The sequence below is a fragment of the Adiantum capillus-veneris genome, chromosome 26 (assembly GCF_014529385.1).
Source record: "Adiantum capillus-veneris isolate H3 chromosome 26, ASM1452938v2, whole genome shotgun sequence".
NCBI classification, from domain to species: Eukaryota; Viridiplantae; Streptophyta; class Polypodiopsida; order Polypodiales; family Pteridaceae; genus Adiantum; species Adiantum capillus-veneris.
Window position 1 is genome coordinate 45,565,198 of NC_140956.1, and position 19,396 is coordinate 45,584,593.

The following is a 19,396-nucleotide window of genomic DNA, read 5'->3' on the forward strand; positions in this document are numbered from 1 at the left end:
GTCAGCAAAAAAGTAAACCACAATGTGTCTACATCCTGCTGCATTTGGAGGTGTCACAACAAACTTGGCCAATGGCCAAAGAGTCTGAAGCATGTCTGTAACTCCTAGGTCTCCCATGTGATGAGAGAACTTTAGGGCCTGTGTCTGCAGCCACTCCATCATTCAGTCTATAGTCCACTCAGCTTGGTCCCTGCCACAGAGGGGAAAAGAGAAGCCAACCGTTGAGTCCAAGGCCTCTAAGCCCCTAGCTGCAAGGAACAATACGTGTACTCTGAAGCAGGCTGCCTCAAGGTCTGGTGAGGGGTCGCTGAGAAAATCCCAACGACGACGGATGCTGAAGACTGTCAGACCACGAGGAACTGCTGCAAAGGGAGACATCTGCGAGAAGAGGAGGTCGCAAGAAAGACTGTCCCTCTCTCGCCAAACGACTCGTGGCAAAGGCGCTGCCAAGAGATCTCCTAGCAGCTGAAGAAGACCCTGCCCCCTGGGACGGCTGAGGGACTGGAGCAGGAGGAGGAGGGGAAGTAGGGGGAGAAGGGGGGCAGGGGGGGCGAGGGGGATTGGTAGAGAAGGGAGGGTGAGGTGAAGAGGCAGAGGGAGAAGGGGGAACTCGAGGGGAGGGGGGGGGGGGGGGGGGGGGGCTGTCGAGGGTGAAGCTGAGGTGGAGGCTAGAGCAGGGGGGACCTCATCCTGTTGAAGAGAGTCGAATCGGTTTCTCGTGGGAACCCACTGTTGCTGGGCAGGAGCCTGAGGACCGCTCTGAGTGCCAGACTGGCGCGTGGCCTCTGCCGATGTCGACCACGAACCTGTTGCTTGCCCTCCTCTGCTAGAGCCCGAGGCTCGGAGGGAGGCTTTGTCTGTGTACTCTGTGGCTCTGCCTGCTGTTGCTGGCCAGCCTTTGAGGGCTGGAGTTGGGCATGTGGTGTAGGTCGGGGTCTCCTCCGTGGACAGGCCTTCGCGAGATGGCCCATCTGTCGACAAATGAAACATTGATTCGGGAGGCCCGAATACTCCACGCTCTGTCGGAACCAACCCCCACTCACCCGAGGAAGTAAGATAACCTTCGGGAGAGTGTGGGTGTTCCTAACCAGAACACATACCGAGAGAATGCCGGCCGCCTTGGCAGCTACTGAGGCTGCCATGCGAGGTGTCTCCAGGACTGTCCCAATCGTTGAGCCTATCCTGGACAAAAGTGGTAGTTACTCCCTTCTCAAACCAGGAAAGCAGACGGAGATTGGAAGGTCTGTCTCCTCTACCATGTCTCCACTGTCGAAACCATGTCTCCACTGTTGAAAGTGAGCTCGAACTGCTCGGATGGTCAAGGGGCTCATGGCGATGACCTTGGACGCCATCTCGAAGGTCTCAAACTCGATTTGATAGTAGCCGCGTCGGAGGAACTGAACATCCAAGATCTTGTCCACCTGTGCGAGAAGGCGGGCCTGGAGAAGATCACGTAGCTCTCCTCTGCTTGGTATGGTGTCGAGAATCTTGTAGATGACGGAGGTCGCTTGGAGACACTCCACCTTTGCGGCGACGCTTGCTTGCTCTGTTGGTGAAAGAGCAAGTCGGATGGTGGGCTTTGCAGGGTCGGGCAAGGGGGCTTCTGAGGAGTCCCTCCGGGGCGGAGCATAAGCCTCCATCTGTGTCTATTGCTGTGTAAGAAGGGGGGGGGGGGGGGGGGGGGGCGTGAAGACTAACACCTGCGGAACTTGGCGAGTAAAGTCCTAGCGAGAAACTCCACTGTAGGGTTGAACAAAGCGAGGCCTTTGGGGGGGGGGGGGGACTAAAGGTGCGTAAAGGGGAGGAGGGTGGCGATGGAGGGCTGCGGCAGACGCGGGCTGAGGGGGGGCTGCGGGCTGAACAGGCTGAGGGGAGGGCTGAGGCGGATGCGGGCTGAGGCAGCAGGATTGGGGGGGGGGGGGGCTTGCGCAAGAGGGCACAGGCTGAGGAGCGGGGCTGAGGTGGATGGGGGCTGAGGCAGCGGGATGGGGGAGGTGGGCTGGCGCAAGTGGACATAGGGCGGGGGGGGGGGGCTGGCGCGCGGGTGCACACTGTAGGGCAAGGGCGTGCGAAGCTAAGCGGGGGGGGGGGGGGGGGGAGAGTGGTCAGGATGGCGAGGGGGGGGGAGCGCACAGCAGCAGCGAGCTCAACTTTTGATGTTTGGCCTTCTTGTTGATATGGTATTCATATACCGCACACTTCTCCAGCTTCTCCTTGGTATTCCCTCTAAGATTGGACCATGCCAACATCTCAGGATAGAGAAGGCCAATCTGAGGACACCCTTCCTGCTCTCAAGGAGCAAATGGCAGCACTTTCGACAAGCCTCGCATCAATCAATACTCGCTTGGAGCAGTTGTAGATGCAAAGCAAATTTTCTTACCCAAAGCATGGTTTCTCAGAGATGACCAGACACAAAGTATCTTTGTGTGAGCAGCAAAAGTCTCAGCATGAATATTCTTGCAGTTCTAAGCAACATACTTCTTATTGGAATTATCAGCAACAAAGGCATCAATATGAAGCTTCCAAAGGATCTCATCTCAAAAAGAAATCAACCATATAAAGATGGTCTTACTTCCTACTCGGTTGTGAATGCCACGACGTTGGACAAGTTCCCCCTCGTGAGCCATGCCCTACATTTAAGTCTTTCTTGTCTAATGGTGGTAAAGTTGAAGATTTATTGATCCTTTCCTTGTGCAAGAGGGTTCTTCAGAGGTCTAAGAGGCAACAACTTTCTCGACCTCCCCCTTCTCAATTGGAAGCCTTAATACTCGCTGAAACAGCTGAAGATTTAGAAGATTTTGCTTCTTCTGTGACACCCAAGTGGCACATAACCCTTTCTTCGGCCGTGATCTAGGTAGGAAACTTGGCCTCGTCACCGCCCTTGCAGAATAAAGTCGTTGTCTCTAAACAGATACCAGATGCTATGGTGAATGATAATTTTTCAAACTTGAAGATTCCAGTCCTTACCTTAAGCGGTGCAAAGGATAAAACAAATGCAGACTCTTGCAGCACGACTTCAGTCGCTGCAATTGAATCTTTGGACACAACTTGTTTTATTGAAAAACCTTTACAGCTGGATATAATTCCAAACACTACTCTGTCTCAGTCTACGACATCCCTTCAAGAGTATCTTACCGTTCTAGGCAAACTAATGGAATACCTTGTAGATTTTCAACCAATGGTCATCACTCAACAGAAAACTCAAGTCAGTTTACCAATAGTTTCACTCAAAGCAAATAAAGATTCAATCTTTTCTTGGACAAAGCTTGAAGTTACAAATAACTTTGAAAAAAGCACTAATCAAGTTGCAGAAGTGATATTGATACTTTTGACAAAGATGAGACAAGTTGCAGATATGATCAGTTTTGAGTTTGGCAAAATCATTATGGTCAATAACAGTGCCATGACATGGGACTTAACAGTTAGAGCTTTGGATATAGATGTAAGCAGAAATACATTTTCCTTCTCTCGGAGTTTCTACAACTACCCTGGGTTTTATTTTAAATGGGAGGGAATGTCATGATTGTGACATATTCTGTTAGGTGCAACGGAATGAATGTTTGCGCTTTGCTCAAGATGAGTGCTCCGAACTGTGCTCAAGGTTCCTTTTGTTCTTATGGAAGGGAGAGCCTTTCATTCTTAATGAGAGAGTGCAATGATCACGAACAAAGTGAGTGGACATCGTGCGTGCAAGTGTATGAGACTGAGAGATAGAGAGAGAAGAGAATACGACACCATAGATTGTTGTAAAACCCTCCTCCGAAGGCCCCACTCTCGTCGGCGACGACGAAACCGACCTAAGGGCTGAAATCTGCAATCTTTTGTTTGTTGTCCAAAAACGCTATGGGCTGAAATCTGCTATCGCCGAAAATGCTAAGGAAAACGCTGATTTTGCTGGTCTTTAGGGCTGAAAATCTACATCTATTGTAGGGCTGAAAACTGTTGTTCTTTGGGCTGATCTGCTACTCTTTTAGGGCTGAATTTGCAAATGCTTCATTACTGAAAAACGTTGCATGGCTGAGGTTGTATCTGCTGAAAACGCTAGGCTTGAGACTCTGCTGAAAACTCTAGGCTTGAGAATCTGTTGAAAACGCTAGGATTGAGAATCTTCTGGCGATGGGTTGCTGATGCAAAACGCTAGGGCAAGGACTGGATGGCGATGACTACTTGTTGGAGAAAACGCCAATGGGGGATGGTTCTTGCTTGGAGGGGAACCACCAAGGGGATCTTGCTTGAGAAGTTGCTTGTTGAGCGGTGGAGCTTCTGCTGCCTCTTCTGCCAATTAGTGCTAGTCTAGGTTTGCTTGTATACAAACTTACTCAATTTGCCCTACCTACTTTCCAACAAAAGTCACTTAAAAATAATAAGTGAAAAATGTCAAAAATAGGTAAAATAGGCTAAATGCACTGAAAAATTCCCCTGAAGGATTTTGATGGGAATGCTTATGATCATGCTGTGTGCAACCAGAGGATATGCATCTACAACTAAGTGTCTGGACATGCACGGTTTGCGAACAGACTCACAAAAGTGCCAAATCACTTCCTATTCTAAACTGACTTGACTGAACTGAACCCTGGTCATGTTGTAGCTTGTCCACGGACACATAGGGTTGGATGTGTCACGTGACATATTCCTTGTCTTGTATTACCTTCTTCACTTTATTCTTTGCAAATACAAAGACGCACCAGATCCGATACTCTCAATCCTCCAAAGGATGCGTCTCTTCGCTCAAGAGTCGCACCTGTTCGGCGAATAGCCATGCCTCTTCAGCGAATGGCTGTACTTTTAGGCCGAAGTGTCACGACTCTTTAGCGGAGGGACACGACTATTGGCCTAGAGTCATGTCTTTTGACCTATGGTCATGTCTCTTCATCGTGTCTCTTCAGTTTCTATATAAGAACACCCTTGTAACACATTTCAATCAATGAATGAATCAATCAAACACAGAGTCTTCTAAGTCTTATCTCTGAGTCAAGTTTAAGTTTCTTAAGTCTTAATCATGAGTTTAAGTATTTAATTAAGGATTAGTAACTAGAATCCTTACAAGAGATCCACCTTTTAGGCCATATAGTGTCAAAGGATGGTGTTTGAATCCTTAAAAGAGATCCACCTTTTAGGCCATATAGTGTCAAAGGATTAGTAACTAGAATCCTTACAAGAGATCCACCTTTTAGGCCATATAGTGTCAAAGGATGGTGTTTGAATGGATCCTGCCAAGGTTGAAGCAATCAAGACATGGTCAGAACTGAAGACTGTGCATGATGTCCGAGCTTCTTGGGATTATGTTCTCACTACAAAAGGTTCATATGGAACTTTGCTGAGGTTGCTTCACCCTTACATGCTTTGCAAGGTCACTTTCAAATGGACAAAAAAAGAGACTTCAGCTTTTAATCTCCTAAATGAAAAGATGACTCTGAATCCATTGATTGTCTAACCAGATCTCAAGAAGTCATTTGTGGTCTAGTGTGATGCGTGTGGCAATAGTATTGGGGCAATGTTAATGCAAGATGGTCGGGTAGTAGCCTATGACAGCAAAATCTTGTAAGGGCGAGAAAAGACTATGCAAATCTATGAGAAAGAGAGCCCATGATTCATGCGTTTTCAAGTTGGAAGCACTACCTGCTAGGTGCTGATTTTGTTGTCCAAATAGATTATCAGACCTTGCGATACTTTTTGACACAATCAAAGCTATCTGAAAAGCATATGTGATGGGAAAACATTCTCTCTATGTTCCACTTTTAGGATTGTGCATGTGGAAGGCAATAAGAACGTTGTGGCCGATGCGCTATCAAGAAAGCCACAAATTTTAGCTGTGTCAATTCCTTATTATCATGAGCTTAATGACATGAAGGAACAATATGCTACCAATGAAGATTTTGCATGAATCTTTGAACAGTTGCAAGATGGACAACGCCGTGAGCACTATCTCCTCAGGGACGGCTTCATGATGATGCATGGCAGACTATGTGTCACTAGGCCATTGCGACATAAGGTTATCGTAGAAGTCATGTCCCACCGTATGCAGGGCATCATGGTATAGATGCAATAGTGAAAGCGGTCGAGACATTCTTTTATTGGCCTACTTTGAGCAGACATGTGGATGCCTTGTGCGAGCATGTGTAATTTGCCAAAAGGTCAAGTTTGACAAGCAAAAGGCACCACGGTTATTGCAGCCACTGCCTATTCCAAATAAGCCATGGGTAGGTATTGCTATGGATTTTATCTTTGATATTTGAAGAACGCTGTCAGGTGCAACGGAAGTGTTTATGGATTTAGCTCGGATCTAGTACTTTGCACAGACACAAGGGACACTTTACTTCACTTGAAAGAGTTGAACTGAACTGAATGAAAGAGAGAGACATAAGAGAGGGAGAGAAAAGAGACGACATCGAATGTCGGGTCCCAAATCCTCAAGGGCTTCCTTGCTCTGTTACCAGAGCAAGTACTTTCTTTATTCTTGCACAATGCTCATACAATGATGCTAAATGTTGAGGTGCGGATGCTAATGGGTACTGATGTTGGATATTGGTATTGGTGCTACTGATGCTGGGTACTGAGGTACTGAGAGGTTCTATGTCGACGAGCGACGATGATGTCGCCAACGAGGTATTGTTGGTTCTATGTCGACGATGATGGTGTCGAGGACGGGTACTAATGAGTTCTATGTTGACAATGATGATGTTGATGACGAGGTTCTGATGGATCTTTGTCGACGACGACGACAACGACGACGAGGATCTGTGGTCTATGTCGACGACGATGATATTGATGACGAGGTATTGATGGGGTCTATGTCGACGACGATGATGTCGACGACAAGGTACTGATGGAGTCTGTGTTGACGACGGTGATGTCGACGACAAGGTTCTACGGATCCTTATGCCGAGCCAAGGCACAAGGGGTACTAGGTACTGGGGTTCTATGGATCCTTATGCCGAGCCAAGGCACATGGGGTACTAGGTACTGGGGTACTATGTCAACGATGACGACGCTAAGGTTGAATGCCGGAATTTGCTAGCGATGCCGATGGCTAAGGAATTGCAACCAACGACGAGGCTAGGTTGAGGTTTTGGTGGTGCTTCAAGCTGAAAAGGCTGGCTGTCTTGGCTGAAAAATGCCGATCATGAAGGGCTGAAAATGCTGGTTAGAAGGGGCTGAAAACGCTAGGTGCTGGCCTGCGATTCCAAGTCTGCAAGTTCCTCTGCTATACTGTTGCTTCTCTTGCTTCTCCCAGCGCCCAATGGCCTGCATATATAGATGCATAAGGCTGGGCCGAGCAGGGACAAAGGCAACCCCACGACCAAGCCAATAATAGGCTGAAAATGAGTTGTTAAAAATCATCATGATAAGAGGTGGTTCACACGTGGCAAATTACCTACTGAAATGCTGTCTTGTGCAAGAGAGGGTATGCAACTATGACCGGCCTGAACATGCACGTCCTGCTAGAGGGTCACAAAAGTGCCAGGCTAGGTCCTAAGCTAAGACTCATGCTAGATTGGAGCAGAAGCATGTCCATGTAGCGCAAGTGAAGTGCGCACATGACATCCCCCCCTGTTATAGGTGAGGCACAACTACCGAACTTCTATCTTGGATTCTTCTGTACTACTGAGCTGATTGCTTTTGATGCTTGTGGATGCATAACCAATGGAAACTTCTCCAACGGGTGGATACCGTGGATGTAGGTCTAGTGCGATGTAAACACCTACCATACGAGTTGCAGGGTCCTTCGCCCCTTTCGGTATTTCTTTTATATTATCTACTGTCTCTCTCCTCTCCTCTCTCACGCTTCCACACACGTGCACTCTCACAATTAAGACCTTTCAAAGGTGAAGTGCCAGTGGATAGGGAGCCAGATGAGCAACCCGAAAGTAGAAGAGACGAAAGAAATCTTGATTCCAGAACAGGTCTTGGCTCACAAGGAAAGTGAAAGGTAAGCTGATATGCATATATTTGGTCAAGTTCAGAAATTATCATGCTCTTGATGTGAAATGGATGGAGGAGGAGGACCTAGCAGATACTCCTGAGATAGAAGAGCTTTACCTTGAAGCTTTTGGTTTAGCGTAGACTATTTCAAAAGCTACCGGTGAATCAACAAGTTGAATTTGGTGCGGTGCGGACTGCACAAGATGGGGGTTACTCCACTCCTTTGTCACATGTTACCTCGAAGGGAATAAAGTCACCGATTTTTTTTGAGATTTTAGGGATACTTGAGAGGCTGATAGTGTTGACTTCATGTAAAGAAATACTTTGCAATGGGAATTCCTAAAATGAATATAAAACATGTGCTCTCTCATGTGTGTATTGTTTGTCTGAAAGATGAAATAGTTGCAACATTTTGTCGTAGTTACCTGAGGGGTGATGTGAATGTGATAGTACCAAGATGTAGTAGGTCAAAATCTACGAGAAACGATCAGGGCGGACTGGATGTGTTTGCTATATAAGTTACAATGATCATGATTCTCATCTAAGATCTTGACGGGGAAAGTACCAAGAAGGGATGCCAATCTTTATGGCCAGTGCATCTAGGCTCGGAACTACGCCGTGCCGTGTCGACTCTCTCTCTCTCTCTCTCTCTCTCTCTCTCTCTCTCTCTCTCTCTCCAAGTTTGCTCAATTAATTGCAGTTTCTCACGTGTGCTGCGATAGATCTTTGGCTTGTAGTGCCCAAGCTTATTACATCCTTGGTCTAGAGAAAGCTCCCATGATCATATTTAGAGTACAGGTTTTGCACGATGACTCCTTTTGGACGAGGGAGGCTGTCTATGATATCATACAAGAGCAGACAATGGTTGAAGCCAATAACTCTATGGATATCAAGCAATTTGCAGATTTGTTTGAGAGTCAATTTAGAGAGGCCTTAGGGAAGTTGGTTTGGTCAAAGAGATGTGCTTCTTGGTACCTTCCCTTGGCTTTTGAGGTGGATAGCGAGTGGGTCCCCCCTGCTTCGGTTACAATTTGGTTGTGTTGTTGTCAGGTGCGATGCAAGAGAAAAAGGATTTGCTCGGATTTAGTACTCCGCACACCAACACAAGGGACACTTTACTTCACTTGAAAGAACTGAATTGAATTGAAAGAAAGAGAGAGACGAGAGAGAGAAAAGAGATGACACAGGGATGTCGTGTCTCAACCCTCAAGGGCCCCCTTGCTCTGTTGCCAGAGCAAGTACTTTCTTTATTCTTGCACAATGTTGATACAATGACTAAATGCAGAGATGTTGATGCTAATGGGTACTGATGCTACTGATGCTGGGTACTGGATACTGAGGTACAGAAGGGGTACTAAGGTACTGGGCTTCTATGTCGAAGACGGGGAGGTCGATGACGAGGTCTATGTCGAAGGCGATGAAGTCGACGACAAGGTATTAAGGGTCTTTGTTGACGACGGTACTATGTAGAAGACGGTGAAGTCGACGACGAATTTCTGTCGATGACGGTGAAGTCGACGATGGTTCTGTGTCGAAGACGGTGAAGTCGACGACGGGTACTGCTGGTCTATGTCAACGACGACGATGGTGTCGTCGTCAAGTCCGGGACTGCGATGATGATGACAAAGTGTCGTCGTCAAGATAGGGACTTCGACGACGACGACGATGGCGATGACAACGATGGTGTCAACGACGACAGTGTCAAGGCTGAAAATTGAAAACGCTAGGTGTTTTGTGAGGGATCTGCTACTGCGGCGATAGTGCGGCCTGGATCTGCAACCGCTTCGCCGGGCTAGGACTGAAACGCAAAAATGTTGGCTGATTTGACTGAAATTTGAAAACGCTAGGCTGATCTGGTACTAGATGGGGAATCTGGCGAGGATTTGCAACCTGGTGGGAGCGGGTTCTCGTGAGGCTAAGGCTGAAAACTGAAAACGTTGGGCTGTTTGCTGAAAACTGAAAACACTAGGCTGATCTGGGTCTTCTTCTTCTTGAGAAAATGCTAGGGCTCCTGCTGAGGTGCTGCCTGCCTGCTGGGTGCCTGCCTCCTTGGGCCCCTGCTTCTTCTGCTTCTATTGAGTGTCCAATGAGTTTCTTTTATAGATCTTTAGCAATTTGCCCTACCTACTTTTCCAACAAACTTACAAAAAGAATTCCAAAAGTCACTTTTAATAAAATGACTTTTAAGAGGTGGTTCACGCGGTAAAATACCTGCATGATGAAATGACTGTTCTTATGCAAGAGAGGGTATGCAACTACGACCAGCCTAGATATGCACGTCCTGCCAGAGGCTCACAAAGTGCCAGGCTAGGTCCTATGCTAAGACTGACGCTAGACTATGGCAGAAGCGTGTCTACGTGGCGTAAGTGAAGTGTGCACGTGACAGTTGTAAATCCGCTTCCTTTTTGGGTGTACACCATCAAGAAATGTTAAGAGTGGATGCAAATGATTTTGGAGGCACAACCTAGAGGTTTTTGGCTTTTGTGAGCTACTACAAGAGGTTTTTATAGCACCCCATAGCCTCTTCATCAGCTTCTTCATCTTTCTTGCTCGATTTCCAACCTACCTCCCTACCTTCCTCAACACAGAGCTCGTCAGGACACTTGTCTCTTAACTGGGGAAGGTTGCCTCCGTGCCCTTGCTCCCACATCAGCCTTGCGCGGCACTTGTTCGGGCGTTTCTCCCTATGTTGATCATGCTGATTGTTGGTGCTTTTCAGTTTCGGGTTTGATCTTTCCTCTTTGGTTCTTGTTTTGTTTTTCTTTGTGGGTGTGTGTGTCCCTCTATTGGCTTCCTTATGATGTGCACAAGTTTGGGTGCGTGCGGGTGTGTGCGTGGAAGCTTGCCTTTATAGTCTTTGTGTGTGTATATTTGTCGCTTGCTGACAGGTGTGTGCGCATGCGTGGTAGCCTGTCCTTGAGGTTTGTTTTCTCTGTTTTTTTTTTTAGTTTTGTTTGTTTTGTTTTCCTTACACTTCTTTTCGTTGGGCATGGGTTGTTTCTTTTTGAAGTTTTGGTTTCTGCTGTTGCTTGATGGTGGTGGGTTTGTTCAGGGTCAGCTGGTTGCTCTCATCGCTGCTCTCTCTACCAAGCTTCTTTGGGAGGTTTTCACCTGGATGCAGTGTCAAAGCCTCCGCCACTGTCTCCTGATCGTTCCCTCTCTAGCCATGGTCTTCAAGAGCCACCTTCAACAAGTGGACTATTCGATCTTTTGGATGAAAGCTTCTTGGCAGCTTTGGTGTAGTGCTTTGTTATTCACCTTGTGACCTCCTACTGAAGTCTCTTGGTGATGTTAGTTGCCTCTTCACCCTCGACTTCAGGCTCTTTCCCTTGTGTTCCTCCTACCTCTTGCTGTCATATTCTACGAGTTGGTGGTCGATACCGAGCTTCTCGCAGTCGCTCACTATCATCTTCATCGCTGGTGGCTTTTGCTGGCTCCGGTTCTTGATTGCAGTTGCTAACTGGGCTCGTGGTCAAAGTGCCTATTCTACATAGGCTATTGACATCCCCTCTCCACTTAGCTTGCCAGGGCACTTTTTACTCTCTTTAGGAGAGTTTTTCCCCCCGGCCTTCAATCTTTTTAGTTTGGCCATGTGCCTAGTTGTATCTCGTTTTTACAGTTTTCCGTTTGATGCCTACGGGCTTGCTATGTAAATAGTGATGTACTTGCTCTCAGCATAGGCACCATTTGGACGTTTTGGGAGATTTTAAAGTAATAGAATCAGCCTCTTTTCCTTGAGAGAGAGACCTTGTGGGAGGTGTGATCTTGAGGCTTGCAAACTCAACAAAAGCATGAGAGTTCCCGGTGAAATTTGATTGGTTGCACAATGCATATCATTCAAAGTACATCTTGTTGATTTGCCTCAAATGTAACTTGAACTCCTTTCTTTTCATGTTCTGCAAAGCAATCATTCTGAGCAAATGCTTTCTACTTTGTAGGCTTGAAACGAAGAAGAAATGGCAACTTTGGATGAAAGCACTGCTCGTCTCATCACCTTCAAGCCCAGTTTAACCATATCTGTGTATGCTGGCTTTGTGACAAATGCGAGTACTTTCTTTCTCTAAGAGCACTCTACTTCAGTATCGTAACTCTAAAGTGCCCTTTTGTCTTCAGAGATGGTCATGAGGCTACCTGCTCTTGCTTTTCTGAAGATGGAAGCTGGCTTGCAATTTCTCACACAAGTGGCATCATTCAGGTTAATAGTTCAGTGATTTGTAACCTTCTTTCTTTTTGCATAAAGTTGTCTTACTTTCTTGCTTGCAAACAAATTTCTTCGGTTTTTATTAATGATTCAATCTATGCTTGAAAGATGGTGGACATGTTCATATCTTCATTTAGCGAAGGTGATTTTGTTGTTGCACAGATATACAGAGTACTAGATGGAGCATTGTCTTTTACTTTGAACAAACAAAATGCACAAAAGTATCCATCCTTGTCAATGTGCTTTAGACCTTCAGAGGGTCTTTTTTCCACCAAGAATGTGCTCATCTCAGCAGGTCTCTCTCTCTCTCTCTCTCTCTCTCTCTCTCTCTGTGTGTGTGTGTGTGTGTGTGTGTGAGAAGAATGCTCTATTATCAGTACTGAACGACCCTTAGATGCTCTAGAAGGATCCTGTCTCCAAGGTTACAAAGCTGAGGTTGACAAAGAAGCAATTAAGGAGGAGTTAACAAAAGCAATCGCTGAAAAAGCCTCGAGGGGAAGGTGGGGCCACGAGAGATGCATGGGTGTAGGTGGTGAAGAAGAACCTCCCAAAAATGGTGAAGGAAGAAACACAAAAAGGGAAACTACAAATTGGGTACTGTATGATTCAAGAAGAGAAGATGAGACATGCCCATCGGCTTAACGGACGACTTAAGTAACACATAGCATTAAAAAAAAGGGGGGTGGGGGGATCAACGGTCCGGAAGTCCATGCACGAAGGCCGAGGCGGATTAAACCCAGACAGCCCGAAAATCGGGGTGAAATTAAACCCGGGCAGCGCAAAAAATGGGCCCCCCATCACCCGGTTTTGAGCCCAGGGCCTCTCAGCCCGGGTTTTGTGACACATGAGGTAGCCATCTCACCCATGCGCACTCCTTACCTTTGCGCATTTTTTCGGCCCTTTATTGTAATCCAACATGCATTGGCCGGGTTTAAGGGGTTTAATTCATGGCCGGGTTTAGTTTTAATAGCCATCTCACGATTGCGATCTCCTCGGCCGTCAGGCGTGGACTTCCCGACCCTTGATCCCCTTACCCCGCGCTCTTTAATGCTATGTGTTACTACTTAGTCATGAGGGCATACGAGTCACTTGGCACGTAGAGCATGCATGCCACGATAACTGTAGGCAAGCAAGGAGGAGAAGGCGGGGCGGTGTTTTATAGAGACCGCCAGGCCATTAACTTGCAATCCACGGCCTATTAACATTGAATCCCTCCAGTGCCATCCAGAAGTAGAGGTTATATAAGAGAAAGTTTTGAAGTATTAGATCTCTCTATCGTTCTTTCATTAGCCGACCACTGTGCATGACTATTGGGGAGGCCTCTCCATCTCTATCTGCTTGTGTTACAGACTTTTGCTCAACGTTTGGCATCAGAGCAAGGTGGCTCTTGCTGCAATGATACAAGCTGAGCATACCACGATTTAATCACCGATTTGCAGCCTAGGAGGTTTTCAACTTCTGCATAAATGTATACTACAGCTGGTGAAATGCAACGAAGACGATTCCATAAGGGACCTTGTAAAGGCGGTGTCTTGTTTGTAGTTTTTGTTCATTCTCTATTTTGCCATACTTAAATGCATCAAATATTATAAGGTCTTTATTTGGATTTGTTGGAGCCAATTTGCACGTGAAAATGCCCCTCGTCATGTCCCCATCATGTTGTCCATTTCTTCCTCTTCCTGAGACAACGCTCTCTGCTCTCCTAACTAATGGCTTCAAAAAAAATATAATCACTACCTACATAATGCAAAAGCATTCTAAAGAGAAGAAAACGTTGAAGGAAAAACAAAAAGAAGAGAAACAAAAATATACCAATGTGCACTCGACCACCTCTCTTCATATGGACACAAAAAGTCTTTTGACTTTCCACCTTCATCTGTCTTTTCATTTCTTAAACTCACCCTTCACTTATGGACTTAAGATGTTTTGAAACAATTTTTATTTTTCTGAGATTGGAGGGACCCTTATGTCTTGGTCAAAAATTCATAGAGCAGAATCGATTTTAAAGTGACCAAATTTTTTAAATCAGGGACAGCTTTTGTTGTTTATATTTTAGATGTGGCAAACCGAGACTATACATGTAAGCTTTGCATGTCGTTTTTATGAGATTTTGTGGGGTTAAGTTCAAACGAATCTCCAATTCATGACAACTTTATATTTAGTTCTAGTTCTTCAGTTGATCCTATACAACACTATCTCTCTCTCCAAGTTCTAGAAAGGTTTTCTCGCTAGATGGACACAGGGGATGGATTTCATTGGACTTGGAATTGCAGTTACAGCTAGATTTCCAAGTCTTCCTCCAGAATCACATGTAAATGAAATTGGGAGATGTATGGGCTTTGTGGTTCAAGGGGCATTAGGCCCAGGTTTCATGTGGGGCGTTTCAACACTACCCCAAACATTTTAGGAGTTTCAAGGTTTCAAGTTTCACCCTTGCCGAAAGGTGTTTCATTGTGACACACATCCCCATGGCACCAGCTTTCATGAGAGTCTCAAAGAGAGGTGACATGTTGTTTTATAAAATCTCAATGAAAGTTTAGTTGCATGAGCACGCAATGGAAAACAAATACCATTCCTAAAACGGAGTGGGAGGGGTTCTTTGGGACCGAGTCAGCGTGTGGTCTCCTTTTTCTATGCATGCACACACAAAAAAAAACTCTCTTGCATGTGTTCATTCGCTCTCACGCCCAATTAAGTGCACATTTATGCACTTGCGTGTCACCTTCACTTTTCTTATACAACACGTACAAATCTAGAAGCATGTAGATCTAATGGATCAAGGATTTCACCATTGTGTAGATGTGGGTGGGCACATACATCATTGGCATGCTACCTCAGGCAAGCTCATTAGCACCATTCAAGAACCTGGAAATGAGATATTTTCTATTGTCCATCAAGAGACTGGGGTGCTGTTTGCCACAGCTGGACTTGACACTAAGGTAAGCTTGGCCAATGTAAGTGTATCATGGAAATCAAGAATTGTTAATGCATTCTGGGAAACTTATAAAATGACTTTGGCATTCAGGTGTGTTAATAAAGTAAAAAGATCTGACCTCTTTGTGTAGCTGATTGTGACTATGTTTCACCCTATACATGCAAGTCTTGGCTAGAAAGGTTTTACTAGTTTATTGAAATCAAAGTAAAAGAATTCTTTTCAAGGATTTGCCCTTAATCTTGTGCACATAAGGTCAATGTACTGAAAAGTCCATATAAAACGACACATATACTATATTTGCACTATTCAGATTCTAGATTTATGAAGTTTAGTGCAAGCTTCCGAGAGAGCAGTCATACCACATTCTATGGTAATGTTTAAAGGGCATCTATTTGTTGATAAGATTTATGCCTTAAGTCTGGCATAATAATGGCACTCGTATCATTTTCGTGTGCGTCAAATTTTAAATGCCATAAAAGTTCTTGTGTTCTCACTTCTTTAGAGTGTTCTCCTTTATGTTCATTGAGCAAATCATCTTCATTCTTTCTGCTGAGGGATTTTCTAGGTACTGCAATGACATGGTTTTTTCAGTCTCCTGAAAAGTTATGGTTTGCATTGGACAGTTGTCAACAAACATGTTGACACTTTCTGCTCAGGAAGGTGCGTAGGTTCTGTTTCATGACAACGATTTCTACTACCTTTAAAGGTAGAAGTTGGAAGCAGAACGACTCTGTTACATGGTTGCATCCATTTACATATCTAATCCTCTTGTTTCCATACCATACATACGGTATTTTACCAATTGGTTCATCTCACACAAGACTTTTTTTAGTGATAAAAAAAGCTATGGTGAAAGAACCATACTTTACGCTCTCAAGTTATTTGTTGTAGTTTAATAGCATCATTGTAGACCCACTTGAAATATCTTTCTATGTATGTAGTTTATATGAACTTTAATCCTTGATCAACAATGCTAAAATAAACTAAGTTTTTGTATGTTTTTAAAACATTGCATACTTTACATACCTTACCCTAGGGTGATGAACAATACGCGTATTGTATGTGTATTAATGTATGGTACCTGGCGGACCTAATTGCCTTGGTCTATTAATGAACATGCTATTTCAGGTTCGAATTTATGATGGATTAACGAGGAAGATGTCTGTGATTTTGGATGAAGGGTATGAGATTGTCTTATATAACTTGAAGTCCTTTTTATGTTATGTTGCTAATCAGAAACTTTCCTAGTTGTCATCTCATAGATTGTTGTGTATAATTCAATAATGCACTAACTTCCATTTAAAAAATTCCTAGTGAATAACTTCTCGTAGCTCGATAATTATAGACTCTGTTTTGTTGATTATGAAGCCAGCAATGGATCCTCTACAGCAGGCCACACCAACAGGGTTTTTGCTCTAAAATGGGCCTCAATTGATACAAATGTCCTGATTAGTGGTGGCTGGGACAAAACAATTCAGGTGTTGCCAGCGTTTTCTTAGAAGAATGTAATGCAACATTGGATATGTCACAAAGATACACGAATGGTCCTTGCTTTCAAAATGTGAAAATATGCATCATAGACTGAGTCAAAATACTATTTTGGCTTTAGTTATGGGACTTACGAGTTGGAAAGTCTGTGAGAAGCATATATGGGCCATATCTATGCGGAGCCTCTCTTGACTTAGACATGAATACAAAGAGAATTCTTACCGGATCATGGCGAACCGTAGAGCAGTTACAGGTTTTTTTTTTTTTTTTTCATTTATTATGTTTTAAGGGTTTTGATCATGTAAAAAGATCTCATGGCAGTGTCTCTTGTGAAGGAATGGGACTATGGCAGTGGAGCTCTTATACGCACGCTTATGTGGCCGCAGAGTATGAATTTAGAGAAGGTATGCTTGGCTTTGCTGATTCTATGTTCTTTTGATGACCTTCCCGTATGTTTTGCCTTTTGAAACTGTTGATGAAGCTTTCAAATTTCTACCTGATCTCATTATTTGCTGAAGGCAGGGTTGTTCCTTAGGAATATTATGGCTTTTTTTAGTAGAAGAAAATGTTGTTTCTTGCTTGCATATTCCGTACGTGAATGTCGATATTCTGGGTAGGAAGGATGATTAATTTTCTGAGGTTCAGCTGGCTTAAACATGCTAGGCAGGCACCTCAGTTTGTCAATAAATCTTATGCCGGAGGTCAAATTAACCCAGCTCCACCGATCGTTCCTTATGGCATTCTTATTTGTATGTCTGCGCTATAGGAGAAGGTATCCATTGTTGGGATGGATGTCCAGTTCAAGTAGCCAGGAAATCCCTCCTACTTGCTCCACATACCTGTAACCATGAATGAGATTTAGTCGTGTACTAAGGTACGTGATCAAGATTCAATTTAATGAAATCCAGCTTCAGTCTTCCCGCCACAGTAACATGGACGTCCCTTTTTTTTGGGGGGGGGAGGGGGTGGGGGGGGGGGGGGTTCCGTCCCCACTGTCCTCCCGTTTCCCTCGTCCCAGCACCATCCCCTTGTTTCGAAACCCTTGTGGAAACAAGATTCCTGTCTAAGCCCTATCCCCCGTTCCTTGTACCAGCTGTTCGGCAAGCTCTTGATAGCCAAGACTCTGTAGAGGTAAGGTCAATAACATTGGTGGAGGAGAGGCTTTGACCCGAATACTCTATGATGCTCTAGGAATGGCCGACAATCTACCAACTGCTCCTGAACAGAGAGAATGGTTAGCTCCAGAGGAAGAAGAGCAAAGGAAAGCACCTCCTGTTAGAACCAGGTTAGCCAGAAGATTAGTCAATATAACTTCTTGAGAGCACATTATTTGAGCACATCTGAGTCACCTTCTTTACATTTTGTTTCTGCTGGGATGCTAGGCAGCTGTAGACATAGGTGGCTTGCATATTATTATCAATGGCTGTTAGGTGGTTATGAGGGTGTGGCTTGATTCATAGTTTTAACATGCCAAAACAAATTATCTGGTTTTATGATGCATTTAAGATGAATTATGATGGTAGCAAACAAAGCCTAATGTTTCTGGAATCATTGTCAGCCATGTCAAATCTATTCTGCATGCTATGGGAGAGGCATGGCTCAAAACTTGGTAGCAGCAGGGGGAACGAGTCCAAACCAAGCTTCTTTCTTTCTATCACAAACGGGTCAAGTATGCTTTTTCTCTCTCTCAAGTTTTATGTCGATTATACACACACTCATGAACTTTCTCGTTAAAAAAAGAAGAAAAAAAGCCACTTTTGTGGGCTTTTGCAAAAAAAAGTTACCAATGATTTTTTAGATTGTCTAGAGATCATGGTAACAAATCGTAGGAAAATGAAGTCAAGGATCAAAATTGTTTCATGGCCATCTTTACAGAAAATGGGAGTCATGATTATTTTGACTTAAACTATGTCATTTGAGATTCACCTTATTTGCAATAAACAGTCTTGTTACTAGCAAAGGAGGAATTAAAATGCTATGGAATGCCTAATGCAAAAATTAACCTCCAAGAAAAAAGAGTAGAAATGTAGTTGGTCCAGAGTAGTTGCAAAAGAATGCCTCTTTTCACTTCGGTGTGCAAAATGACTTCATTTAAGGGACCTTTGATGTTAATTGTTATCGAGGATCAGACTATCATTAGTCATCCTTGTGGACAAGATAGATACCGTCTCTTAAAAATGTGTAAGCTGTAAATGTGTAACAAGATAGATATGGTGGAGCTCTTAAAAAACCGTCTCTTAAAAATCTTGCTTTGTTCCTCACAAAGATAGTCTGAAGTAGATGTGATGAGAAAAAAATTGATACACAATGATTAAGAAGGTGCACTAATAGGCAATATAGGATCTTGCTAGATCTTAGGGGGTTTTTCTTACCTGCAAAGGAGTTGTTTTGCTATGTAAATAAAGAGGGTTTTAGTGTAGTGAGCTAACTTACCTTCCCCTTTTGACTTTCCAGGTGGTGGGTAGCTTGGATCAGCTGGATAAAGGTATGGTTTCATTTTATTTTGTTCTCCCATACTAACTATCATTTAAATCTATAGGTGGGTAGCTTGAAAAATGCCACAGCTATAGGCTTAAGCAAATACTGTTCTCTTTTTATAGTTTAGTACTTCTGCACATTTACAAATTTGATAAGGAAATAGTGTAAGTTTTTGATTACATGGAATTAAGGCTATTTATCAGGAAGTCTCAATGGTATTATAATGAACTGATATATGCTATGAATAGTTTATATATGGGCAGCTATAGGAGCACTTTTCCTTTTTGCCATGTTGAAACATGCCTTAGAGGAGAAGGAGAAAGGCGTATTGCTTTTTATGACCTCTGTTTAGTTACAGACCACATGCCTTC

General features: G+C 44.3%; 1 protein-coding gene across 2 annotated transcripts in view; it reads left to right on the forward strand.

The window, feature by feature from the left end:
* Positions 1-19,396, forward strand: part of LOC147423360 (CCR4-associated factor 4 homolog) — a 61,232-nt gene that overhangs the window by 40,330 nt on the left and 1,506 nt on the right. The window contains exons 2-11 of one of the 2 annotated variants that reach the window (XM_086501984.1): positions 11,862-11,944; positions 12,037-12,118; positions 12,287-12,419; positions 14,924-15,063; positions 16,188-16,240; positions 16,432-16,537; positions 16,669-16,800; positions 16,883-16,951; positions 18,106-18,216; positions 19,002-19,032. In XM_086501984.1, coding sequence (XP_086358110.1) covers positions 11,880-11,944; positions 12,037-12,118; positions 12,287-12,419; positions 14,924-15,063; positions 16,188-16,240; positions 16,432-16,537; positions 16,669-16,800; positions 16,883-16,951; positions 18,106-18,216; positions 19,002-19,032 — 922 coding nt within the window. In that variant the 5' untranslated portion in view covers positions 11,862-11,879. Of the gene's footprint in view, positions 1-11,788; positions 11,945-12,036; positions 12,119-12,286; positions 12,420-14,923; positions 15,064-16,187; positions 16,241-16,431; positions 16,538-16,668; positions 16,801-16,882; positions 16,952-18,105; positions 18,217-19,001; positions 19,033-19,396 lie in introns of those variants that run through there. The other variant, XM_086501985.1, reaches the window with a different exon arrangement.